The sequence below is a fragment of the Hyla sarda genome, chromosome 9, assembly GCF_029499605.1.
Source record: "Hyla sarda isolate aHylSar1 chromosome 9, aHylSar1.hap1, whole genome shotgun sequence".
NCBI lineage: Eukaryota > Metazoa > Chordata > Amphibia > Anura > Hylidae > Hyla > Hyla sarda.
The window spans coordinates 42,651,393-42,677,749 of NC_079197.1; the positions used below are offsets into that span (position 1 = coordinate 42,651,393).

A 26,357-nucleotide genomic window follows, 5' to 3' on the forward strand; every position below is an offset into this window, starting at 1 on the left:
ATTAAAGAGCCAGCAGCCCCTGGCCCCTGGCATCTAATCCCAGCAGAACCCTAGGTATGTCCAGACCCAGAGGCGGCCACGGGAGAAAAGTGATGATGCTTCTGCTCTATCATCAGGTGCAATCAGACATCAGTCGCCTTCGAGCCTCACCATATGTCAGGGAATAACATGAGACGAAAATCATTGTACCACAACCACAGCAATCTCCCCTAAGCACTGTACAGAATGTCCAAATGAATGAATTGTTCACTACAATGTTCCAGGTGATGTTGCCTCATAATGCACCCCAAGAACCACAAACATGTGCAACCAGTTTTTTTGTTACCTTTGGCATTCGGTTGTAAGGCTTGTTATCAGGCAAGCGTAGCCCTCTATCCATAATATGCTGATCAACAGACACCAATGACCAGATATAAAGAGACTGATTACTAGTGTTGAGCGGCATAGGCCATATTCGAATTCGCGAATATTCGCGAATATATGGACGAATATTCGTCATATATTCGCGAATATTCGCATATTCGTTATATTCTCGTTTTATTTTCGCATATGCGAATATTCACGTATGCGAAAATTAACATAGGTGAATTTTGGCATATACAAAATTAACACACGCGTAAATTCGCATATGCGAAATTTAGCATATGCTATTTTTCGCATATGCGAATTTACGCATATGCGAATTTTCGCACGCCAGTCTCACACAGTAATATTACAGCCTTCTTTACACCACACAAGCTGGAAGCAGAGAGGGATGATCACTGTGATGTGTACTGTGAAGAAAAATAAAAAAAATAAACGAATATTCGTAATTACGAATATATAGCGCTATATTCGTGAAATTCGCGAATTCGCGAATATGCGATATTCGCGAATAATATTCGAATTGCGAATATTCGCGAGCAACACTACTGATTACCCCAAATTTTTGTACAAATATTTTCATTCAAATGCTCCCCTAGGGGGCTAAACCCACAGAGAAAGAAATCCATATCCACAGTCTCCATGGCAGTGTTTCTCAGGCACGGTCCTCAAGACCCCCCCAACAGGTCATGTTTTCAGGATTTCCTTAGTCTTTCACAGGTGATATAATTGTAGTGATGCCTGATTCACTGACATGAATTATATCACCTGAAATAAATCCTGGAAACGTGACCTGTTGGGGGGTCTTGGGGACTGTGACTTTCTTGAGAAACACTGCTCTAAGAGCTCAACTACCGAATTAGGTTTAGGAGACAGCACAGCGGTGGGGTTGGGAGGGGGCCCAGAGGGAGGAGAAGGAGAAACCACAGCCCCACCCATAGGCAAGGACACATTGTCAAGTAAAGCACTTTTATATCCCCACTAACTGGGAACCCAAACCAGGAGAATACAGGAGAGCTGGGTGTGTGTATGTGTGTGTGTGTGTGTGGTGTGTGGGGGGGGGGGATTGTAAAGAAATTTGACCACAGTATGGTATGCCTGCGTTCCTGGGGGAAATTAGAAATGTTGGCTGTCTTGTCTGATTTTCCAGTCTAATGTCCCTGCTAATAGAAGTGTTATTATGCAATTCTGTAGTATTTCATGTAATGTCCTTCCAGAGATGGTTTAGTAGGCACATTCATAGTGCATTCCTGCCATTTTTCAGGTTATTTAATCAATATAATCTCTACTCATGGAGATAAATGCACCAATAATCATTGAGATACAAAAACAGAGAAAGAAAAGATGCATTTTACTGTCTTATTAAGGAACAATAGCACCTGCGAGTTCATTCATTCCGTTGATCTTCTTGGCTCATGTGCCTTATCACTAGCGCTTTGCTGTATGCGTACCATGTTCATTTACACATCTTTTTCAATTTTCCTCTTCTGATCATGCCTACAGTACACAAATGAAGAAAGATGATACCCAGCACTCACCAGTGATGCACAGTGAAGATTTATTATGCCATAGTGTAGTACAAGGACACGTTTCGGCGTGGAAGCCTTCATCAGCTGTCTGCCTGAGGCAGACAGCTGAGGAAGGCTCCCACGCCGAAACACGTCCTTGTTCTACACTATGGCATAAGAAATCTTCACTGTGCATCACTGGTGAGTGCTGGGTATCATATTTTTTCTACCTGTAGCTTTACCCTACAATGTGCACCACTGCAAATTTCACGGAAGTGCCGACATATCCCTATATTGAACTTACAGTACAGTAATGATATAAAAATGGCATAGATCTTTACTTCGGGAAGCAGATCGCTTGTCACCTATTACTTCTTCTGGCAGAACATGACCTACAAAAGTACTTATGCAGTGTATTTATACATAGAACATTATGGGACTTGCTGCTCCATAATTTCTGCCCGAATGGCGCTTTGTTACTTCTCCTGGGACATATTTTAAGGCTTCATTTTATCTGGATTTGAGAACCAGCTGTGTTATCCATGCTTTTTCTTTCTGGCATATGCTCTCTTTTTATCCTGAGGGTATGAATCTGCTGCAGATACAACTGCCCATTCTTCCAGACTTACAAGAGAAACCTCTGTTTTAAGGGGAATGTGCGGCCAAAGAGTATGACCCATAATTCTCTCAGTCTGAGAATTTCTTTGACAATTTACTAAATTTTCCTGTTACTTAGTGGGACATTCTGAAAAATAATTTTCAGGCTTTGAATAAGAAACAGCAGTGGCTTGTAACTAGGAAGGCCATTGATAGCATATTTATAACACAGTAGAACATAATTTAAAGAAGCACTCCAGTTAAAGTTTTTTTACTCATATTATGTACACTTATCATCACTAGTTCTACAGCGCCATCTGTTTTATTTCAGTACAGCTGTATCCATGCGTTTCATTACTGTAACTGTGTCATATGATCACTAACCTGACCCACAGAAAATCACAGCTCTTTATATGTCATATAGGGTAACATGCCAGTTACAAAGGACAAACCTATGGAGTGATACAACATAAATTATTGCCAAGTAAGTAATAAGATATCATATGACAATGAGGTTGTATATCTTATTACTTGCTTGGCATTAATTTATGTTGTATAATTCCATAGGTTTTGTACTTTGTAACTGGCACATTACCCTATACATTGCTGTAAGGGCATTAATAGGCTAGGGTTATGGTTCCCTAGGCACAGGGGTTACCCTTATTAGGGCAAGTGCCCCAGCTACATGCCACACAGCTAGAGGATAGCTTAGCAGTAGGGTATGCCTCTTACTTTATAGGGATCGACAGGAAGTTTAGGGAGGGGGATCATTATCCTACATATCCATTTAACCTTAAGCTACTGCTGGACGACTCCTATATCAATCTTTTCTTCTACATATGGGCTGACATTTATCATTTTCTTCAGACTGTTTTTTGTGTCTAGAAAAGGCGCAAAAGAAAAAGGCGCAAGCAGGGTTTATTTGCGCCTTTTTTGCGCCTTTTGGTTTACACATTTCTGCTGATTTTGAGTGTCAATCCACTGATTTTGAGTTGCAATCCATTGGTTATACGCATGATATGGAAGGGTTTTATGAACTGCGCCTTTTTCTGAAAAGGCGCAAAAAAGATGCAAAGCCACTGAAAAGTCTCTAAAACTACACCAGCCCAGACTTAGCTTAGCTTTTTGGTGTATGTGAAGAGTAAAATTTCTGAAAATGTGACCTGCACAAAATGTACCAATTGTATTTATGTTATTTTAGCATTTCTTTGGTGCAGGCCATTTTACTGGTTAAAGAGTACCTGTTACCAAACTAAACTTTTAATATATTGTTCTTTTTGTAATTATAAGACACTTTGCTATTTACTTGCTGTTAAAATTCTCAACTTTATATGTTTTTAATGTAAATAAAAAAACAGCCACAAGGTGGCTCTGTTCTGTTCCCTGGCGCAAGTCAAACAGTTAGTTTGGTCTGCTCCTGGCCTGGCAGGGGACCAAACTCAGGAAGTGTGTGCGGGGCATGGCCAGGCTTCAGTGACGTTGCACCTGCTGGGGAACTTTCTCCTGCTGAGAGCTCTTACAATGTGAGCAAGGGGAAAGGTATAATAAAGAGGTTTTTAAAGCTCAGAGTTTTTAAGGACAGGAGGGATGCTAGGAGTATTTAGAGAATATAATCTGAGATGGATTAGAAAATTTGGTTTGATGACAGGTACTCTTTAAGGTTCTTGGTGACTGAATATTCTGCAGGAGAGCAAGACTGTGTTTTGTATTGTATTATACATGGGGGATATGTGTATTTTAAAGGATTCCCATTAAAGTAAATACATAAAAAAATGAATAACTTGTACTTAAAGGGGTACTCCGCCCCTAGCATCTTCTCCCTTATCCAAAGGATAGGTGATAAGATGCCAGATCACCAGGGTCCCGCTGCTGAGGAAAACTTGCTCTGTGCATAATGACGGGCAATGCAGGGGCTGGAGCATCGTTACGTCACGGTTCTGCCCCCTCAATGCAAGTCTATGGGAGAGGGCATGGCGGCCATCACGCCCCCTCCCATAGACTTGCATTAAGGGGGTGGGCCGTGACGTCACAAGGGTCGTAGCCGTGACGTAGCGATGCTTCGGCCCCTGTATCGCCGGTCATTAGGCACAGAGCGAGTGTGCTCTGTGCAGTAATGATAGCGGAGTGCCGCAGCGGAGATCCCGGGGGTCCCCAGCAGCGGGACCCCAGCGATCTGACATCTTATCCCCTATCCTTTGGATAGGGGATAAGATGTCTAGGGGCGGAGTAAACCTTTAATGGACACTTTGACGGGAAATTACAAGGAAGTGCGATCTCTGATGTATATGCAACATATGCATATTCCACAATGATGTAATCGTACAATACAGAGTCATCTCACTAAACTAGATCGATGTTTAAACTGTATATTGCATATATTACAGAAAATGTAATTGTTTAAGGCAATATGTAAAGTAAGCTTAAAGCAAAAAAGGTACACATGGGGGAATTCATCAAGATGGGTGTAGGCGCTACTCTCCTGGTAGGGCCCCTCCCATTTTATCTGTGCTACTCTCCTGGTAGGGCCCCTCTAATTTTATGTGACTCTACTCTGCTGGTAGGGCCCCTCTCATTTTATCTGACTCTACTCTCCTGGTAGGGCCCCTCTCATTTTATCTGACACTACTCTCCTGGTAGGGCCCTTCTTATTTTATCTGATGCTACTCTCCTGGTTTGGCCCCTCACATTTTATCTGATGCTACTCTCCTGTTAGGGCCCCTCTCATTTTATCTGACACTACTCTCCTGGTAGGGCCCCTCTCATTTTATCTGACACTACTCTCCTGGTAGGGCCCCTCTCATTTTATCTGACACTACTCTCCTGGTAGGGCCCCTCTCATTTTATCTGAGACTACTCTCCTGGTAGGGTCCCTCTCATTTTATCTGAGACTACTCTCCTGGTAGGGCCCCTCTTATTTTATCTCAGGCTACTCTCCTGGTAGGGCCCCTCTTAATTATCACTGACATGCCATTCATACACCGCTATAGCTCACATAATTTAGTAGACTGTAAAGAAATAATGCTTGACTTTACTTTTGTAAAAGGGTTTATACGTTGTATGTTAGCAAAAACATCACTGAAAAAAATGCTTTAATTTTAAGAGTGTAATGTAATTTCATGCATAATCCCCAAAATAGGTTTCTTGTTAGTACAGACCTGCACATTTAAGCAGACATTTTTTTTTTGTTCTAGTTAACATAAATGACTTCAGGATACAATTTTGTGACAAATAATGTATTAATCTTTCACTGTGAAATTGTTTCTACCTCTTCTCTTTTATTTATTGTGTTGAAATGTTTGTAAGCAATAATCATTTGAGGTCTCATGCAGTACATACATTATGGGGCACTAGTCTGCAGTATGAGAATACAGGAATATACATGTCTCCATGGGGGTATGTTACCACTGAAACTGGGAAGAAATTTCTACTGCTACTCAGAGAAAGATAAATCTGTCAGAGGGATCATCTGATCTCTCGCTGTTAGCAATAGCAGCAAGGAGGCAGATAGTTACTACAAACCAACTCATATGGTAAACAAGGGGTAGAGAAACCTTGTATGACAGTTCACACAGAGTAGAGAGAGAGAAGAGCACAGTCCAGTGCAGTTTATTCTTTAAAATCCGACATCAGAACATGGAACAATGTGACGCATTTCATATGACTAAGGGTGTACTTAGGCACCTTAAACGCACCACTTTGTTCCATGTTCTGATGTCGGAATTTGAAGAATAAAGACTTCCGTGTTTGCACTTTACCTGCGCTGGACTTCTGCTTTTCTGGTTTCCATTCTGGACAATGAACCTCTTAGAAACCTTGGGTACTGGCATTCATAAGGATGTTACTTTTACATATGTGACCTAAACATTGTTGCAGACTAAGTACATCCCTTCATGGCACTGGTATTCCCTAATGGCAGTGAGCTATTTGAGCAGCATAATGTGTCCTGTCACACTGCAAAAGTTATTTAAGAAGAATGGTTGGAGGAGTTTACGGGACAAATAGTTCTTATTTTATAGATCTTAAAGGAGATATCCAGTGCTGAAAAACATATTCCCTATCCTAAGGATAGGGGATACATTTCAGATCGCTGGGGGTCCGACCACTGGGGCCCCCTCCGATCTCCTGTACAGGGCCCCTTCGGCAATCTCCGGCTCTGCCATAATGATAGAGATCACAGAGGAGTCCTATCAGACAGGAGAGAGCACAAAGGAGTCCTATCAGACAAGAGAGAGCACAGAGGAGTGCTGTGAGACAGGAGAGAGCACAGAGGAGTCCTATCAGACAGGAGAGAGCACAGAGGAGTACTATCAGACAGGATAGAGCCCAGTGGAGTGCTATCAGATATGAGAAGGCACAGAGGAGTACTATCAGACAGGAGAGAGCACAGAGGAGGGCCTTCAGATAGGAGAGAGCACAGAGAAGTCCTATCAGACAGGAGAGAGCACATAGGCGTGCTATCAGACATGAGAGAGCACAGAGGAGTGCTATCAGAAAGCAGAGAGCACAGAAGAGTACTATCAGACAGGAGAGAGCACAGAGGAGTACTATCAGACAGGAGAGAGCACAGCGGAGTACTATCAGACAGGAGGGAGCACAGAGGGAGTACTATCAGACAGGAGAGAGCACATAGGCGTGCTATCAGACATGAGAGAGCACAGAGGAGTGCTATCAGACAGGAGAGAGTAAAAAGGAGTACTATCAGACAGGAAAGAGCACAGAGGAGTGCTATCAGACAGGAGAGAGCACAAAGGAGTACTATCAGACAGAAGAGAGCACAGATGAGTGCCATCAGACAGTAGAGAGCACAGAGGAGTGCTATCAGACAGGATAGAGCACAAAGGAGTACTATCAGACAGAAGAGAGCACAGATGAGTGCCATCAGACAGAAGAGAGCACATATGAGTGCTAGCCCAGCCTCTCTTACTGGACTTTGTCCATGCCTCAGCTTGGTGCATCATCTTGGACAAAGCCATGATTTCTATAAAAAGGAAATACAATTTTCCTATGAAGTATATTGGAAAAGTTAATGTTTTGCCAAAATGTACAACATATAAAAAGTATCTGAATCTGACAGTGCTCATTTAAGGATCTGCTGGTAGCATTTTTGTGCCATATATGACAAGACACCTTCATAGGTCATGTAGATTCCATGCCTCAATGATCACCATGCAAGGAAAACAATAAACAACCGGTGCTCAGAAGCAGTGGTTAAAATAAAGTATAAAAGGGGGTAAAGTAATTCATCAGAACTTACTCCACTTTGGGGGGGACTGTTTCCATTTCCTGGAATAAATAGAGAATCGGGAGAGCCGGCACTGTAGTTGGGAAATATCCCCCTTGATGCTGAGGGAAACACTGGCAATGCAAGTGGACGGATGATAAGGCAGATTCGGGGGTGCGTTCATGTGAAAAAATGTTGCAGCCAATGAGACATTATAGAAGGGTACAAAAGACGCACTCACCTGGTTTCATGCCGAAGAAGGTGTGGGTTTATTCCAAGTAATGCATGGAAATATGTGGCTGGGTTCGGGAAGAAGAGAAAGCAAGAGCTCAGCTGAGCTCGTGGAACGACGGTCCCATTTCACGGGTTCTCTGCTTGGTCACGCCCCTTAAATAAATTTCCAGTGCACCCCTCCGGTTCAGCAATCACGTAATCCTCACCACTGGCATCCTTGAATCCACATGAGCGTCAAGACCCGATGTATAACCATAAGATTTATTGTATGAAATACATTACAAAAAAGAGATAGCCAATAGCAATGCATGTATGGGGATATGGCAAACTTTCCACTTCCTCAGACTTAGTTAAAATAATCGTTATACAGCACATTTATGCTTACTGACTCATTGCTCTTCCCTTCCCTTTTTCTGTCCGCCCATGCTAGTTGGGATCAGGTGTAAACATATTCCATGTGTTCACCAGCGTCTTGCTCGCGCCGGTGGAGACACTTCCGGTGCTCAGATGGCTTTTGTAAGGTCTTTTAACATGTATTGGCACATCGTCAGTCCCAGTTTCCGGCGCTCTGACACTGCAGGAAGTGATGTCATGGTCCTCACGTGTCGCAGCGCCGGATGCTGGGACTGACGGTGTTGCCGATACGTGTTAGAAGACCTTACGAAAGCCAGCTGAACGGACATGACGTCACTCTCTGAGTGCTGGAAGTGTCTCCACCAGCGTGAGCAACACATGGAATATGTTTACACCCACCCCAAACAAGCATGGGTGGACGGAATAAGGGAAGGGAGGAGCAATCAGTCAGTAAGTATAAATGCTGTATAATGATTATTTTAACTAAGCCTGAGAAAGGGGGAAGTTTGCCATTTCCCCAGAAACGCGTTGCTTTTGGCTATCTCTTTTTTTGTAATGTATTGAACACAATAAATCTGATGGTTATACATCGGGTCTTGAGTCTTGACACTCATGTGGATCCAAGGACGCCAGTAATGTGGATTATGTGATTGCTGATTCAGAGGGGGCACTGGAAATGAAGTACAGTCCCCCCAGAGTGGAGTGAGTTCTGATAAATTACTTCCCCCTTTTATACTTTATTTTAACCACTGCTTTCCTTGCATGGTGATTTTGGAGCCTGGATCCATCGGTGTGAAGGTTCTGGGGATGTATCGCGCTCTCCACCTCCCCTTATAGGAAAGTGGATATTGGAAGTGGAGGGTTTCAGATTTATTGCCTTACTGGAGGAAGGTGTAGTGTAGTGGAGTCTGGAAATACCGGACCAACCCCCACATACACCAGGGGAGTTAACCGGGGGTTGATCCCACCTCCTGACAGCTACCTTTTTTGGATGAGCGCTGCCTGCTTTTTGTGGGGATTTTTGTGTTTCTGTTTCATGCCTCAATGAGTCAAAGCTGTTTTGATGGCATGAAAGAAAACTACACAATATTAGGCAGGTGGTTTTTAAATATTTTGGCTGAACCAAATATGAAGTACTGTGAGTTCAGAGATGGATTATATGGTGTTTATTTAGTGACAGAGTTACAAGTCAAAGGTTCCACAGTTTTAAGAGTTGAAATGTAGGTTGAATAGTCCATGGAGAAATCAGATAACGTTTTACAGCCAAGAAGGATTTTTGCACATCTAAAGGCTAATCTGGATGGAGTTCAATTGGCCGCCTGCTTTACTTTAGTTTATTAAAGGAGAGAGAATCTAAAGATATAATAGACAAATAAAGTTTTCCTCCTAACTACAATGGACATATATTTTGCATATCATTTTATAACAATTTTAACTGATTTATTATTATTGTTATTATTGAAAGTAGTAGTAGTAGTAGTAGTAGTAGTAATATTAGCAGTATTTAATAGGTGATAGTAAAATTCTAAAAATATATTTTATATTTCAAAGTGGTAAAGAAAAGTAAAAAAAATAAATAAAAAAAATAAAAAGAATAATAAATAAATAAATAAATAAATAAGTAGAGAGAAGTTACAAAAAGTTGGCTACATGACTCCCTCCAGTCTGTTTATATATAACACAAAACTTTTTTGGGGAATTTTATCCCAGTTTTCTAAAAGTTGCAAAGTTTGGTTGACAACACATTTGCAAAAAAAGAAATAAATACATATATAGATTTTCGTGAGCGAGGGCATGGCCTCCCATTGACCAAAGGATTTACTATAATTGTCCCCAGACACTGGCATTAATGATAGTGCAAACCTACACCTGCTTAAGTAAGGTTTAGATATGATTTTCTGGTCAGAAAATGTTCAAAAGAAATGTGTAGGTAGGGAAAATCACTCAGTTTTTTTTAGTATTATAATTTATCTGTTAAAGGAGTCTCATGAAAAAAAAAAATCTAAAATAGTTTTAGATTTCAGGGGGTCTGAAAACTCATCCCCTCCCCCCCCCGCCCGCGAAATCCTGTATGGGGCCCTGACTCTCCCCTGGAGCAGCGCGTCACAACCTCCACCCAAAGTTGGGGCTGCCACATCCCCTCCATATATCTCTGGGGGGGGGGGGGGGGCGTTCGGCCATCTTCGGCTCTCCCAAAGAGATATATGGAGGGGGTGTGGTGCCACCCGCTTTGGGCGGGGGTCATGACGTGCCCCTCTAGGGGAGAACCAGGTGTCCAGTACAGGAGATTGTGGGGGGGTCTGAGCACTCTGACCCCCGTGATCTAAAACTTTTTTTTTCCATGAGATATCTCCTTTAATGGTGTTTCGGATAAAATCCAAATAGGGAAAAACCTACAACAATATTCATTCTTTGTATTTCTTTGACCTGGAGCTATAGCTTGATTTGATAGTTTAATAGTTAAAGGGGTACTCCACCCAAGGACATCTTATCCCCTATCCGAAGGATAGGGGATAAGATGTCAGATCGCAGGGGTCCCGCTGCTGGGGACCCCCAGGATCTTGGCTGCAGCCCCCGACATTCATTGCTGCAAAGAGCAAGCTTGCTCTGTGCATAATGACGGGTGATACAGGGGATGGAGCATCGTGACGTCATGGTTCCACCCCTCGTGACGTCACAGCTCGCCCCCTTAATGCAAGTCTATGGGAAGGGGTGTGGCGGCCGCCACGCCCCCTCTTATAGACTTGTATTAAAGGGGCGGGCCATGACGTTACGAGGGTGCGGAGCCATGACATCACGATGCTCTGGCCCCTGTATCGCCCGTCAGTACGCACAGAGCGAGTTTGCTCTGTGCAGTAATGATGACGGGGTGCTGCTGCCGAGATCCCGGGATCAGACATCTTATCCCCTATCTTTTGGATAGGGGATAAGATGTCCTGGGGCAGAGTACCCCTTTATCCAATATAGCTACAAAAAGTCACATTGTCGCCATAATCTAAATCTTTATATAGTTGAGGGTCCTGCAATACCGGCTTGTGTAAAAACACTGTTTATGTTGAGTGCGAATATTCGAAATGCGAATTGTTACTGCGAATATCAGCTCTATGTGATTTTGCAAATATTTAGAATATAGTGATATATATTCATAATGATGAATATTGTTTTTTTTTTTTTTCCTTTGGGAATATGCAGATATTTGTGAATATCCAAATATTTACAAATGTGCAAATATTCGCGAATATCGGCACTTTCAGAGGACACTGATCCCTCCCTTCTTTTAGGTGAAAGATATAATCGTGCATGCGCACTATCCGTATTTCCTTACAAATTTTTCACATGGAAAAAAAAAAAGAACGAACATAACGAAATGCAAATTTCATGAACATAAGAGGAATATTTGTCCATATATTTGCAAAATATTGCAAATTCGAATATGGCCCCTGACGCTCATTACTACTGATTACCACTTTAAGGGCCATTCAGTCACTGCAATTGCTACTAGTTCAACTTTAATGGAAAATCCTCCAGAATGTTCTGATCTGTGGTGACTAACAGATAAGTTTTGGGTGGACATAAGGAAGATATAATCACACTGGAGCAGAGACATGAATATCATTGTGTCCATTCAGTGGTCTTATCGGGAGAACCCCCTACTTTACCAATCAGGTCTTTTCACCGCGACCCTATATTTTGTACCAGTAAGAACTCTCCACTATTACTATTAATATCTCTCTCCTAGACAGAACGGACTCTTTAAATCCGTCACTGTCGCCAGCTCATTGCGCTTCATTAGACAGCACTGTGAGACGTATTGGCTGGTGAAATATCCCACTACAAGGAAGAATGATCACATCTCTTAGAAGTCCCAGGCGCTTGTTGTAATGCACATAATATCGTAACATAAATCTTAATTAGAACTGATTCCGACTTGCATGAGTGCCGTATCAGGGAATGTGTTAGCTAGGAAAATATTAATACAGTGCACTTATTCAAACATGTCTTCTTTAATACCCTGGAAATAAAGAATACAGATTGCATATAAATAGGAAAACAACAATGGAAGATACTATGAGGCCATAAAACAGAAAGGGTGATGCCGGTAGATGAAATATGAAGAACCTAGGGGCCGGGGAACTGAATGCTGTATATATAGAAGAGTTATCAAAATGTGAACATTGCTACAGGAGATTAATAGATCAATAAAACTCAGAAGCACTGAAGGCTTTTTGGACACTCTATGGGAGATCCCAGCAGCTACTGTATTTTTCTATGTTGGCTTGTGTGCATTTTCTCCTGTCTGCCATTTACTTTTATTATCATCACATTTCTATCTAGGTAACCCAACTGATTCACTGTTATGCACATTTGAAGCCACACTTTACTAATGTATTAGTGAAATTAGAATCACCCAACCAGTGGCTCTTGGGTCCCTCTGCATGTGGCTCCACGGCTATTGGCAGCTGTAGGATTACGATTGCTTAATTTACATAGTGCTGACATGGTCCATGGCACTTTACAAAGCTTGTCACATCACTTTGGCTCATCTCGTTTTTGCAATACGGTTCCCGTATCAGTTTAAAAAAAAAACAAAAAAAAAAACGTATGTCTCAAAACCGGATGGAACCGTATACAACCGTGTACAACCATATAGACCTCTGTACGGTTTTAAACCGTATACGGTTTGAAAACGGATGTCCGGTTGCATACGGTTTAATACGTGTTTTGGAAAAAAAACGGATACGGTTTTATGTTTGTCCTTAATTAAATAAAGTTCTTCTTGTTCTATTTGTTGAAAGAGCTTTCGGCATGCACTGCGCATGTGCAAACTGCAAAACCGTATTGTGCAAACCGGATGGAACCGTACGCACTTACGGTTTAGTACGGTTCCCATAGAACACCATTTAAAAAGAAAAACGTATACGGGTTGTATCCGGTTTTTCATCCGGACATAAAACCGTAGTAGACTATGGTTTTGTGTACGGGAAAAAAAACAAGTAAAACCGTAAATGATGCAAAACATACACAACTGGATGCTACGGTTGGCATGCGGTTTTCTAAGAAGTGTCTATATATACGGTTTGTAATACGGTTCCATACGTTTTTTTTACTGAAACCGGATACGGGAACCGTATTGCAAAAAGGAGAATGCAATGTGAATGCTGCCTTACTGTGATCTTAGTTCATTATTACCTTATCAGAATGTTTTGGAATGTTGTAAAAAAGGAAGTACCTGGAAGAAAAACAGGTAAACTTGGAGAGAACATACAAAATCATACAATATGAACCCAGGACCCCAGTGCTGCAAGGCAACAATGAATCACCATGCTACCCAGAAATAATGTACACTAGCGTACTTTCTAACGACAAAGGACACCAGAGCTCACAATGGGCAGGTATTCAGTAAACCCTGCCCATAAGTGACTTTTTGGCAGTGATTTTTAGGGTTAGACTTAAAGGGTTACTGGCATTAGTAAAAACATTTGGCATATTGCCCGGACTTGTCATCGGGGACAGTCCTGAGACCAGCTGCAGTTACCAGTTATCAGCTGAGGAAGCAAGCGGCAATGTGCTGCTCACTTCCCAGCTGTCCGCAAGATCCGACCTGTGTTTAAGGCTAGGTTCAGACTACGGAATCTCCGGGCAAAAAATCTCCGCCCAGAGATTCCGAGTTCCGCCTGCGCCAACTGAATTAGTCGGCGCTAGGACCGCGCGGACACTGCAGTCTCCTATAGACTGCTATGTGTTCCGCTAGGATTTCCGCCTGAAGAAAGAGCAACCCCTTTCTTCAGGTGGAAATTTTCTACCGGATTTTTCATCCAGATTTTCCGCTTCACAATTTCCGAAGTGTCAATTTGTGAAAGGAAAACCATTCACTACACTATGCATTATAGTAAGCAGAATTTCTGCCTGAAATTTCATAGCAAAAATTCCGGCAGAAATTCCGTAGTCTGAACCTAGCCTAAGTGTGTATATAGCAAGAACTAAAAATAGGAAAGCCCACTTGACTACTTATCCCAGAATGAGGTTTATATAAATACATAACAAATTATCCTGGAACTACAAGACTATACATAAATCTGCTTAACTCTAGCTGCTCTTTAACATGCTGCTTGTAGATTGGCTGCATTTCCAATATGGCAGGTTCTCCTTAGGGTATTTTTACACAATGGAATTTCCAGAATCTCTGTGCGGAATTCCACACAGAGATTCTGCAGCAGAGTCCCATTGATTTCAATGGGATTCTGCTGCTCTGCTCACACAGCAGAATGTCTGCACCAGATGTTTCTGGCACAGAAATGAAATGTCTTTTCTTTCTGCGTCCGCAAGGAAGTGCATTTCTGTCTATGAGAAGGCACATTTCTGAGCGGTCCTAGCGCCGGCATGTTTTGCTCTGCTGTCAGTGGAATGTCCACACAGAAATTTTCTGTGCAGACATTCCATTGTCTGAACATAGCCTTTAAGGGGTACTTCACTGGAAAATGTTTTTATTTAATCAACTGGTGCCAGAAAGTTAAACAGATTTGTAAATGACTTCTATTAAAAAATCTTAATCCTTCCAGTACTTATGAGCTGCTATATGATCCACAGGAATTTATGATTGACCACAGTGCTCTCTGCTGACACCTCTGTCCATGTCAGGTACTGTCCAGAGCAGGATAGGTTTTCTATGGGGATTTGCTCCTACTCTGGACAGTCCCTAAAATGGACAGAGGTGTCAGCAGAGAGCATTGTGGTCAGACTGAAAGGAAATTCAAAAAGAAAATAACTTCCTGTGGATCATGCAGCAGCTGATAAGTACTGGATGGATTAAGATTTTTTAATAGAATTCATCTACAAATCTGTTTAACTTTCTGGTACCAGTTGATTTAAAAAAAACTTTAACCTTTAATCAGTATGTTTTGGAGTGTGCAAGGAAATCAATGCAAAAACTTTAACATACTAACTCCATGTAGATGTTGTCTATGGTTGAATCTGAACCCAGGACCTTAAAGGGGTCCTCCCGTGGAAAAACTTATTTTTTAAATCAACTGGTGCCAGAAAGTTAAACAGATTTGTAAATCACTTCAATTAAAAAATCTTAATACTTCCAGTACTTTTTAGGTGCTGTATACTAAAGAGAAATCCAAAAAAGAAATGCATTTCCTCTGTTGTCATGACCACAGTGCTCTCTGCTGTCCATTTTTGGAACTGTCCAGAGCAGGAGAAAATCCCCATAGTAAACATATGCTGTTCTGGACAGTTCCTAAAATGGACAGCAGAGGTCAGCAGAGAGCACTGTGGTCATGACATCAGAGGAAATGCATTTCTTTTTGGATTTCTCTATAGTATACAGCCCCTAATAAGTACTGGAAGGATTAAGATTTTCTAATAGAAGTGATTTACAAATCTGTTTAACTTTCTGGCACCAGTTGATAAAAAAAAAAAAAAGGTTTCCACGGGAGTACCCCTTTAACCTTGCATAGAAACAGTGTTAACCACATGCTTCCCTTAGAGATCCCTTGGATAGGCGTTAGATGAACCTTCAAATATAATTTTTTATTAATTGGTTAAAAGAAAAAAACAACAACCCAAAAATGTTTGGCTGAATAGATGTGAACAGTAAAAAAAATATATCTGATTTGACAGTTCTCCACATGTATAATAGAAGAGGTGGATACTGATCTATGATTTTTTTTAAGGCTGCTGATCTATTTCATCATCTGCATGGAGTTTACACGTCCCCCCTGCCTACCCATATGTTATCTGTAGGTCCTGTAACAGTGTGTGGCACACAACAGATTCCAGCAGAAAGTGATCGATGCTGAGCAGGGCAGCGGCTGCATATAATAAATACATAACCTTGTTTTTCCTGTGGCATACCGCGATGCCAGGTTTTACTAGTCTCCCTTATTACAGACAACCCCCACTGCACTCTGTTTAGTATGCAATGTCTCGACGGGCTTCTAAAGCGGACTGTTTCTGTCAATCCCTGCACTGGCTGCATCTATACTTCAGGATTCAGGTGCGTGAAATTGCATATGAATTTAGGAGCCTGAAACTATTTCTGTTGATACGGTGTTTAGTGAATCAAGTACATAAAGTAGAAATTGCTTATAGACTCATCTTTTGGGTAATTTAGTCCTACTTAAAATGCTAGTGCTGTAACAAATATAGGATAATAAAAGCAGTAATACTAGGAAGGGTGTGCAAACCATCCAGACACAAAATTCTGCATCTGTTTATTAAAATGTGCATAGAGTCTGTTTTCTCCACTTTCAGCACTTTTCTTGGTACCGTATGATTACCTGATAGATCCTGTCGTTCATTGCTGTTATATACGCTTGATTATAAATGTTCTCATTTACTACTACTGTATATATGAGTAATATACACCTGAATATACCCTTAATTCATACTTGTACTTATGAAATGACTTCAATTTTGATTATTCCTTTCATCCTTCCTGCACTGAAGACTGGCGGCCATATTTTCCTAGTTTAAAGGGGTACTCCAGCGCTTAGACATCTTATCCCCTAAGATGCCTGATCGCGGGGGTCCTGCCGCTGGGGACCCCCATGATCTTGCACGCAGCACCCCAGTTAAAATCAGTCCCCGGAGCATGTTCGCTCCGGGTCTGATTACCGGCGACAACTGTCACGCCCCCTCCCACAGGCTTGCATTGAGGGGCGGAGCGTGACGTCACACGGGGCGGAGGCGTGACATCACACGCCGCCTGCCCCATGGTCGCCAGTAATCAGACCCCTGCTGTGTGCAAGATCACAGGGGTTCCCAGCGGCGGGACCCCAGCGATCAGGCATCTTATCCCCTATCTTTTGGATAGGGGATAAGATGTCTAAGTGCCAGAGTACCCCGGATGTCTAAGCGCCGGAGTGAGTTTTGAAGTAATTTTTTTTGTCTAGGTTTTGCTTATGTGTGACACATTTATCATAGTACTAGCTGAGTACCCGGCGTTGCCCGGTTTTTCCTTCCTAATCCTTTTTGGGGAGAAAAATAAACAAAGGAGGAAGCTTTTGACTTCATATGCAGTCCTCATATATTGTTGTCATATCCCAACCCCACATCCCAACCTCCTATCCCGACCTCCTATCTATACCTCCTGTCCCGACCTCCTATACCATCCTCCTATCCCGTCCTCCTATCCCGACCTCCTATCCTGTCCTCCTACCCCGTCCTCCTATACCGTCCTCCTATCTCGACCTCCTATCCCGTCCTCCTATCTTGACCTCCTATCCCGACCTCCTATCCCAACCTCCTATCCCGACCTCCTTTCCCGTCCTCCTATCCCGTCCTCCTATCTCGACCTCCTATCTCAACCTCCTATCCCGTCCTCCTATCCCGACATCCTTTCCCGTCCTCATATCTCGACCTCCAATCCCATCCTCCTATCTCGACCTCTTATTCTGACCTCCTATCCAGACCTCCTATTCCGACCTCCTTTCCCATCCTCCTATCTCGACCTCCTATCCCAACCTCCTATCCAGAACTCCTATCCCGTCCTCATATCCCGTCCTCCTATCCCGACCTCCTATCCCGACCTCCTATCCTGACCTCCTATCTCGTCCTCGACCTCCTATCCCGACCTCCCATCCGGTCCTCATATCCCGACTCGTAATATGTGTACCAGGTAATGAAATAGCTCCAGCCGTACAGAAATTATATGGGAACATACATTTCCCATTGATTTGCATGGGACTTTAAAAAAAAAAAAAAAACGAACCTCACAAATGGGGGTAGTTAAGGGTTAAATTAACTATCCTATATTTTAAGTGGACATATAAGTAACATGTGACCAAGTATTATCGAAATATCTCCAGCCGTTTGGAAGTTATGCAGTAATATATATTTCCCATTGACTTGCATGGGACTTTAAACATAAGCCCCGCCCCTGGCAAATGGGGGTGAGTAAGGGTTTAAATTACCTATCATATGTTTGTTGTTGACATATAAGTAACATGTGTGCCAAGTTTCATGTTAATATCTTTAGCCGTTTGAAAGTTTTTGTGGAACATACACACATACATACACACATACATACATACATACATATATATACACATACATACATATATACACACACACGTTGAGTTTTATATATATAGATTGGGTGGGGAGTTGATAAATTTGGAGTACATAAGCGAAAACAATAAATCACTTCAGACCACTTTTGTATGTGACTTTTAAAAAGTAATTTACTGTAGTTTAATGCAGTAGCAGTTTATAGTATGGTAAGGGTTTTCTGAGTAAATTGTATATTTCCAGTTCTTCACCCCACAAGGGCCCTGTGACGTGCAGTTCCGTTTTGTAAGTGTGTGATACTGATTGGATATTATTTTAGTGATATTTTAAATAAATATTAGTAAACTTTCATATATGTCCATATCTTTGAGCTCCATTATCTGTATTTTCTGCTATCTATGTTTTTAGTTCTTACAAGTTACAGTATTAATGGTGAGCTCCGAATTCTTCCACTAGAGTGAGCTGGATCTACCATTTGTTTTGACTTTCTAAAAGTGCTATTTTGTAGGTTTTCGATATTTTTGGCCACTGCAAAGTGAAAACTGCTTAGACAAGGCTGTTTGGTACTTTCTGCATACCTACAAAGGTCACAAAAAAGTGCTTAAAGGGGTACTCCGGTGAAAACCTTTTTTCTTTTGAATCAACTGGTGCCAGAAAGTTAAACATATTTGTAAATTACTTCTATTAAAAATCTTAATCCGTCCTGTACTTATTAGCTGCTGAATACTACAGAGGAAATTCTTTTCTTTTTGGAATTCTCTCTGATGACATCACAAGCACAGTGCTCTTTGCTGATGTAATTATAAGAATAATAATAATAATAACTCTTTATTTATTGTTGTCCTTAGTGAGATTTGAACCCAAGGCCCCAGCACTGCAAGGCAGCAGTGCTAACCACTGAGCCACCATGCTGCCCTTAGCAGACATCTGCTATGCATCTGCTATGCACAGTAGCTAAAATGGACAGAGATGTCAGCAGAGAGCACTGTGCTCGTGATGTCATCAGTGTTCCAAAAAGAAAGGAATTTCCTCTGTAGCATTCAGCAGCTAATAAGTACTGGAAGGGTTCAGATTTTTTAATAGAAGTAATTTACAAATATGTTTAACTTTCTGGCACCAGTTGATTTAAAAGAAAAAAGGTTTTCACCGGAGTACCCCTTTAAGTGCACATGCTACATTTTGTGTGCCCGACGTAACCTCTAAATTCAATTATATATTTCCCCCATAGTGTGTATAGTCTTACTCCTAAACCAAGAGTGGAGAGTTATACTTCCCCACAAATATATTACAATCTCCTCAGCTCCTTCTGCTCTGTAATTTACTGCTGGCACTGCATGCTCAACACGACAGGTTACATAGTTACATTCAACTTATAGCCATACTGTGTCCCTCCTTTGTTGATCCAGAAGAAGGCAAAAATTCCTATGAGGATGATGCCCATTGCTCCATACTGGAGAGGGGTGGGGGGGGGGGGGTGTATATATATATATATATATATATATATATATATATGTATATATATATATATATTTGGCAACCAGAATAAATCCTTGGATCAAAGTTTTGTCCCTATAGATCTAGTATCCATAACTTGCAATATAATAACTTTCCAGAAACTTTCCAGAAATGGAAGAGTGTAAGAGGGAGTTTCTTCTTACAGCGGCACCCACCTCCTGTGCTCTTCACATGCATGTGCTATCTGTCTGTTAGCTGACAGCACTTTGGTCATGGCCAAGAAAACCCTGCTAGTAAGTTGTTGCAGTCATTTGTTGCTTCTTCTCTGCTTGTCAGAGGAGGAGCTGTGCACGCACAGAGAAATATTCAATTTCTCAGGTCTAATTGTCTGCTGACCAGGAAGCATCCATTTACTCCAGCCAATAATGAAGTCGGCTAAAGGGCGCATCATGCATGCATGTACAACGGTGAACACAAAAATAGGGATGAGAAGTTACACTAGGGGGTCCTAAACAAAGAAAGTCATATTTCTCATAGGATGTGAATTCAAAAAACAACTTACAATGTTTCCCGATTTTCTAATTGATTTGTGAGAAAATCCCTTTAATAAGAGCTGTTATTATACCGATTCATCTCTGCAGGAGCATAGAGCTCAAGCAGGGTCACCCACTGCCAGTTTTTCTTGTTGCTAGGCATCCACCTGGATTTTTTGGGTACTTTCTACCAAGCACAGAGCTGGCAGCCACAATTAATGAAGCAATCTAAAAAACATGGCACCGTGTCTTGTTTTATCATTTCTATGTCTCTAATTGAATTATGTCTATAATTGTATCCTTATTATTTGACATTAGACAGAATGTCTGGACATATCCTTACGGCATCATTTACATAATTCATCATTTATATTGCCCCATTGCTTATTAGATCCTGACAACATGAACACAGGCCGTTACCTTGTATATAATAAAACAGCGCAGTCATTTGTATGTTATTCTTTATTTTTATATTCGATTTGCGTATCCCTGGGTGAATTTTTTTTTTTGCACAGGCATAAACATTTATTTGCACTCCCTGTAGAATCTGCAATTTGAAGACACTTGTAAACCAAACACACAGATTAATTCAAGATTAGTTATGACAGAAAATAATACATTAAATGCTTCTGCTTCATATCCGGGATTAAGTGGCTTCTCTAATTCACAAACCTCTGGAACTGAACGCAATATTAAAGTGAATCCCGCAGTTTCCTATAGAGGGAGGGGGCTCTGAAAGCTGACAATAAACACAGCACATGGGATCAGGCCCGTACTCTGGATCAGCCGTGGAATTCAGGACTGTCATCGTCCTGTGTACAGAGCCTGCATTCCAAAGAGGAGTGACTAGGCCGATGCATTAGACATTTCTGCTCTTATTCTCTAATTCAAATTTACTAAAAATATTATTTTCAGTTATATTTACCTCCTAATTTTACCTTGTTTTATAGGTCTATACAGCTCCATGGACAGCTGGATGATTGTGCCCAATATCAAGCAGAACCATTACACTGTGCATGGACTCCAGAGTGGAACACGTTATATATTTTTGGTGAAAGCTATTAACCAGGCTGGGAGCCGACACAGTGATCCGGCAAGGCTCAAGACGAACAGTGAGTATATCTTGTTATTATTTAGTATTGGAAAATTGCTTTCTGTTTTTAAGGGTCTATTCACACGTACAGTATTCTGCACAGATTTGACGCGCAGGATTTCAATCCGTGTTCAGTTTACAGTGAAATCTGCAGCAGAAAATCCTGTGCATCAAATCTGCGTGTCAAATCTGGGCACAATACTGTACATGTGAATAGACCCTAAAAGGGTATTCAAGGATTATTTTTCTACAGCCTTTAAACCCATGATGTCAAGTTATAATACTGTGTAATATGCTTCTATTTACATTTATCTATTCTGTCACTCTAGGCGCATTATCTAGATATCAGGTGAACCCTCTTAGAACTTGTGGACTGGGACAACAAATAATGTTACAGTCCTATCTTAACTATTTGCATATGTGTGGACTACTTTTACCATATGTGAACTGACAATGTGGGTACATAACTTTACATTATGAGTTAATCTTTGTCCCTGGTGGGAATGTGTCATGGCGGGGAGGTAGTGGCTACGGTTCTCCTGACTGGGTCAGGATACCTCCCATATAGATCGCCATGAATAAATGACACTATACCCTTAGACATCCCTGTACACACATATTATACACATTTTATTACAGAACACCAGAATAACTAAAGGAGTACTCTGGAGCAAAGTTATTTTATGGCATTGTAAAGAAAGCAAGAAGTTATATAAGAAAGTCCATTGCATCCATTGTCTCACTTGCATGCATCCCCAACTTTGCTGATATCCGGAAGTACAGCCTGTCTGCCACAATTATGAATCTCGTTCCTTGTGTGTTCGACCGACGGCAACCATCTTGGTAACGAAACGTCACCGCTCTCATCATCCTCCCCTCTCTCAGCCGGCCCCCCAGCCTCCTCCATGCTCTCAGCCTGCCCCACTCCCTGCGATCCAGTCACTCCCATCCTTTACATATTCATATACTCGTTTGCACAGCCGTCATTAGCTGGGCTGTGCAAACGCGTCAGAATACCCTTTCAAACAGTAAAACAATGTATTACAAACATGTTCTTTCTTATGTATATATATATATATATATATATATATATATATATATATATATCTTTTCAAAACAGAGTGTCTCCAGCGATTGCAAAACTACAACTCCCAGGCGGTCTGGACATGCTAGGAGTTGTAGTTTTGCAACAGCTGGAGGCACCCTGATTGGGAAACACTGTATTATACACTTGAGGGGGGGGGGGGGGACTTTATTACCGAAGTGAGGCTGTGTCCTGTTGCTTCTCAGGCACCAGGGAGATATAGCTATGAGAGCAGCGTGTGCTCAAATAGCTGTATCTCCGCTGTGACCCGAGTACAGCTTCAGAGCACTTTGGTGCGGAGGGAGGGAGACACATCATAGTGGTGGGTTTACATGCAGGTCGTGTAATTACTGGGGAGGGGAGTTCATAAGTGAAAGGAGGGTGTGAGGAGTAGGGATCCACAGAGGGACAGGAAATCAGAGCAAGGCAGCATGGGGGATGACGATTTTTACGTTATCCTCCACACCACCATAACCCGGAAGTGGCGAGAACTATGCGCCGCCGCACCGGGAAGAATATTTGGGGGGGGGGGGGGTTCAAAATTCTGCCTCAAAGTACTCCTTTAAAGAATCATGGCCAGAAGCCGGGCACGTACACTTACACAATTGGTTACAAGTAAACTTCTTGACAAATTCGTCAGCCACTTTTCTTAAACATTACATAACCTGTGGAGAACTAAAGTACTTCACAAAGAAAGTTAATTATATATATATATATATATATATATATATATATCAGAATTATCACAGGTAGACTTCCCTAACTTGGGAACTTGCCATCCCAGCCTCGCCGGTTGGACTACTTCTGAGGCTGGGACATGTAACGGGGTCCATGGGCCTGTGCCCCCTCTAATGGACACACCCGGGTGTTCCAGTTCACCCAGGACAACGTGGACTCTGTAATGGTGGGGCTTATGGTGACCACCATTTGCACTACAGGGGCTTGCGCAACTGGGGGAACAACGGTTGGTGCCGTTGCAGGAGTAGGCCAAGGCACTTCAGTTGGTGCCCGCTGATTAGGCCAAACCTCCTTGACCACAGGAGTAGGCCTGGGCACTTCTGTAGATGACTGGACTGTCAGAACTGAGGGATGGGGCTTCCCTGGCAGGGAAAGAAGGTGCTCCTTCATGGATTGGATTAGTCCAGGCTCATCGCCAAAGAGCCACCGGGGTAATGATGGTGACCAGGGACATACAGCAGACTTCTGGACCTGGGGGGTTTGATCTGGGCTAGGGAAAGAAGGAGGGGTTGAGAACGCGGCCTCAGCCGGGGTACTCACTTCTGACTCCTTGGTGGGAATTTCAGCCCAGGACCCCCAGGTCGGGTGGTGAGGGGACAGCCTCACCCGCGATGATGCACTGGAAGACGCTGGCGTTCTCTCCTCTGGGGTTGGTGGCCAGTCTCCATCGTCCTCGGGCAGCGGGGCGTGGTAGCAGGCCTCTTTGGCCCTGATGGAGATGCGCTGTAGACGATTTGCCAGCTGAAACATTTGTGCAGCGTAAACTTTCCGGACCTCCAGCACCATCTTGGAACTCTCTGCTTGTGTGCTTGCCTGTTCCGCCATGCTTCTTCTCTTACTGACTTCCAGCGGCACTGCTTCTTTTATGCAGGGCTTCGGGGAAAAGGCCGCCGTCCAGAAGTGTGTCAGCAGTGCAGCGCTGACTTCCGCCCCCCGGGAAAAAGGGGGGGGATCTTCACAGTTGCACTTCGGCATCGATACAACAACATGGTTTCCACGCCCAGGGGCAGGATGCTGACCAGGGCGGGACATTTTCACGCGCTTCTCCAGCACATCTTTAACCCTTGCAGGTACAGGCAATACTTGGCAACCTAATATAGTTTCTGATCTGATCTTACACATGCTTTTCATGACTTCCATACTGTTCCAAATAGCAGGAAACAAACTTTTCTTCACCTCCCTCTCTATTTCACAAGCGCCTCACATTTCATAGAGAAAGTCCCATACACTTTTTGGCGCAGACTTAAATCGCATCAGCATGCGGTTTTTGCAGACAATATTGGACACAGTTCAGACTAGGGGGAAGAATTTGTGGCATAAGGTGCACATTCGTATCCTGTTCGTGACGCCAAAAGTTGTGGTGGCGGGGTGTGTGGTGCAGGGCAGATGTTGTTACCCTAGGGGCAGATGGCATTTATTCCCTTGTATTCATGACGCGAGGGCGTGGTTTAGCCGATAACCACCCGAAGGTATACCGCTGGATCATGGACTAGGCACAGGGGCAATAAAGACTCTGAGGCCAAGTTACTGACAATGGTAGCTTTACTGAGGGTAGACAGTTGGTAAAGTCTATACAGTTCAGTCAGGGCCCAAGGAGGTGACCAGTGACGCAGAGATCTTAAGGGCTTGCTGGAACTTGTAGTTGGACTGGACAATTGGATGCAGACCACGCTGACTTGACAGATGACAGGGACTGACTTGACTCATAAAGCTGTGACTTAAGCTTACTTGACTTGATGGTGGCTGCAGGACTTGACTTTGAGGTCTCCAGCATGACTGCACTGGACCTCAGCAGGAAGCAAGAGCTCTAAGCTCGAAGAGAGAGAAGCTAGCTCCACCCAGGGCTTGCATGGGGGAGACTAGCAGAAAGCCCATAGGTCACTCTTGGGATCACCTGGTCACTGGTATCTCCTGGGTAACAATCACATGACATAACTCTTAAAGATACAACACATTTTATAATACAATACACTGCAGAACATATGTACAAGGGGGAAACAAGTGCAAGGGGCCCTGGGGACACAAAAGGAGGCTACCTGACAGGGCAGCAACGGTACGGGGCAACATCTCCCATACTGGGCCACCACAGGACCATCAGCTATCATTATTGCAAAGTACTGTCGCCTCTTCAAACATCGGCAGAGGTGCAGGGAGTCGTAACTTTACAAATCTACTATGGATTGCTCATTCTGAAGACAGGAAATGGAGTAAGTATCCAGCATGCACCTTAAATTAAGTAAATACATAATTCTTTATTTAAGACATTAAAAGGTAATACAGCTTATTTGAAGGTAAGAATAACATATCTAAGAAACATGTATGGAAGCCAAAGTATTTTGGAAGTGTTTAATGGTGCCCTTATAATTTGTGCTACATATATTTCTTTTTTTCCCCTTCTTTTTTCCCCTTTTTTACATGTTGTGCAACATTGTTTTTTGTTCCTATGTGCTATTCTTTATATACTGTTGAATATTTGACTTCAGGTGACACTGGGGCACTTATACTTATTTACTTATTTAAGATCTTGTTTGTCCAGTCTCTGTGATCTTGTACATTGTGCAAATGTATGTCTAGATTTTAGCAGTAGAATATACTCTATTTTCTATATTAGCGATTGTTACTAAAAATTGAACATCATTTTCCTCTCCCAGGAACATTAAGCCACAGGAAACCATCTACAGAGACTTTGTACTTACTATGTCCAAGGGAGAAAGATGCGGTATTTCTATTAAAACCAAATTTTCTGTCTTTGCTTAGAGGAAGCTGTTATTCACTATGAATTCTGAATTTAATGCTATCTCGTACTGCTAAAATGACTCTGCCCTTGCAGGAACTTCCAATTCATTGTGAACGTGCATTTTCTTTATAAGCCTTGGCACCTGTCTCAGCCTGAAATAGCAGCCTTTAAAAGCTCAGACACTCAATAAGATTTCAAATCAGGAGTCTGACAAGCCAAATATAAAGCGTGTACGACCATTTACCAATAAAACTCATATCTGTGGATTCAAATTGATTTATCTGCCTGCAGCTAATACATTCGGTGGGTGATACGGTGGGCATTTTACTTGCTAAATTTTAAATAGGGTACGGCAGTTTCTTCAAACCAGACTGTTTATTGTTAATGTAGAAAAATTGTCTCATATCAAATGTATTGTCTGAG

At 42.3% G+C, this 26,357-nt stretch overlaps 1 protein-coding gene across 4 annotated transcripts in view; it reads left to right on the forward strand.

Moving 5' to 3' along the window:
- The window catches only part of MID2 (midline 2), a 323,798-nt gene that overhangs the window by 274,565 nt on the left and 22,876 nt on the right, over positions 1-26,357 (forward strand). For all 4 annotated transcript variants that reach the window (XM_056538348.1, XM_056538350.1, XM_056538349.1 and 1 more), the window contains one exon: positions 21,233-21,394. In XM_056538348.1, coding sequence (XP_056394323.1) covers positions 21,233-21,394 — 162 coding nt within the window. The remainder of the gene's footprint in view (positions 1-21,232; positions 21,395-26,357) is intronic.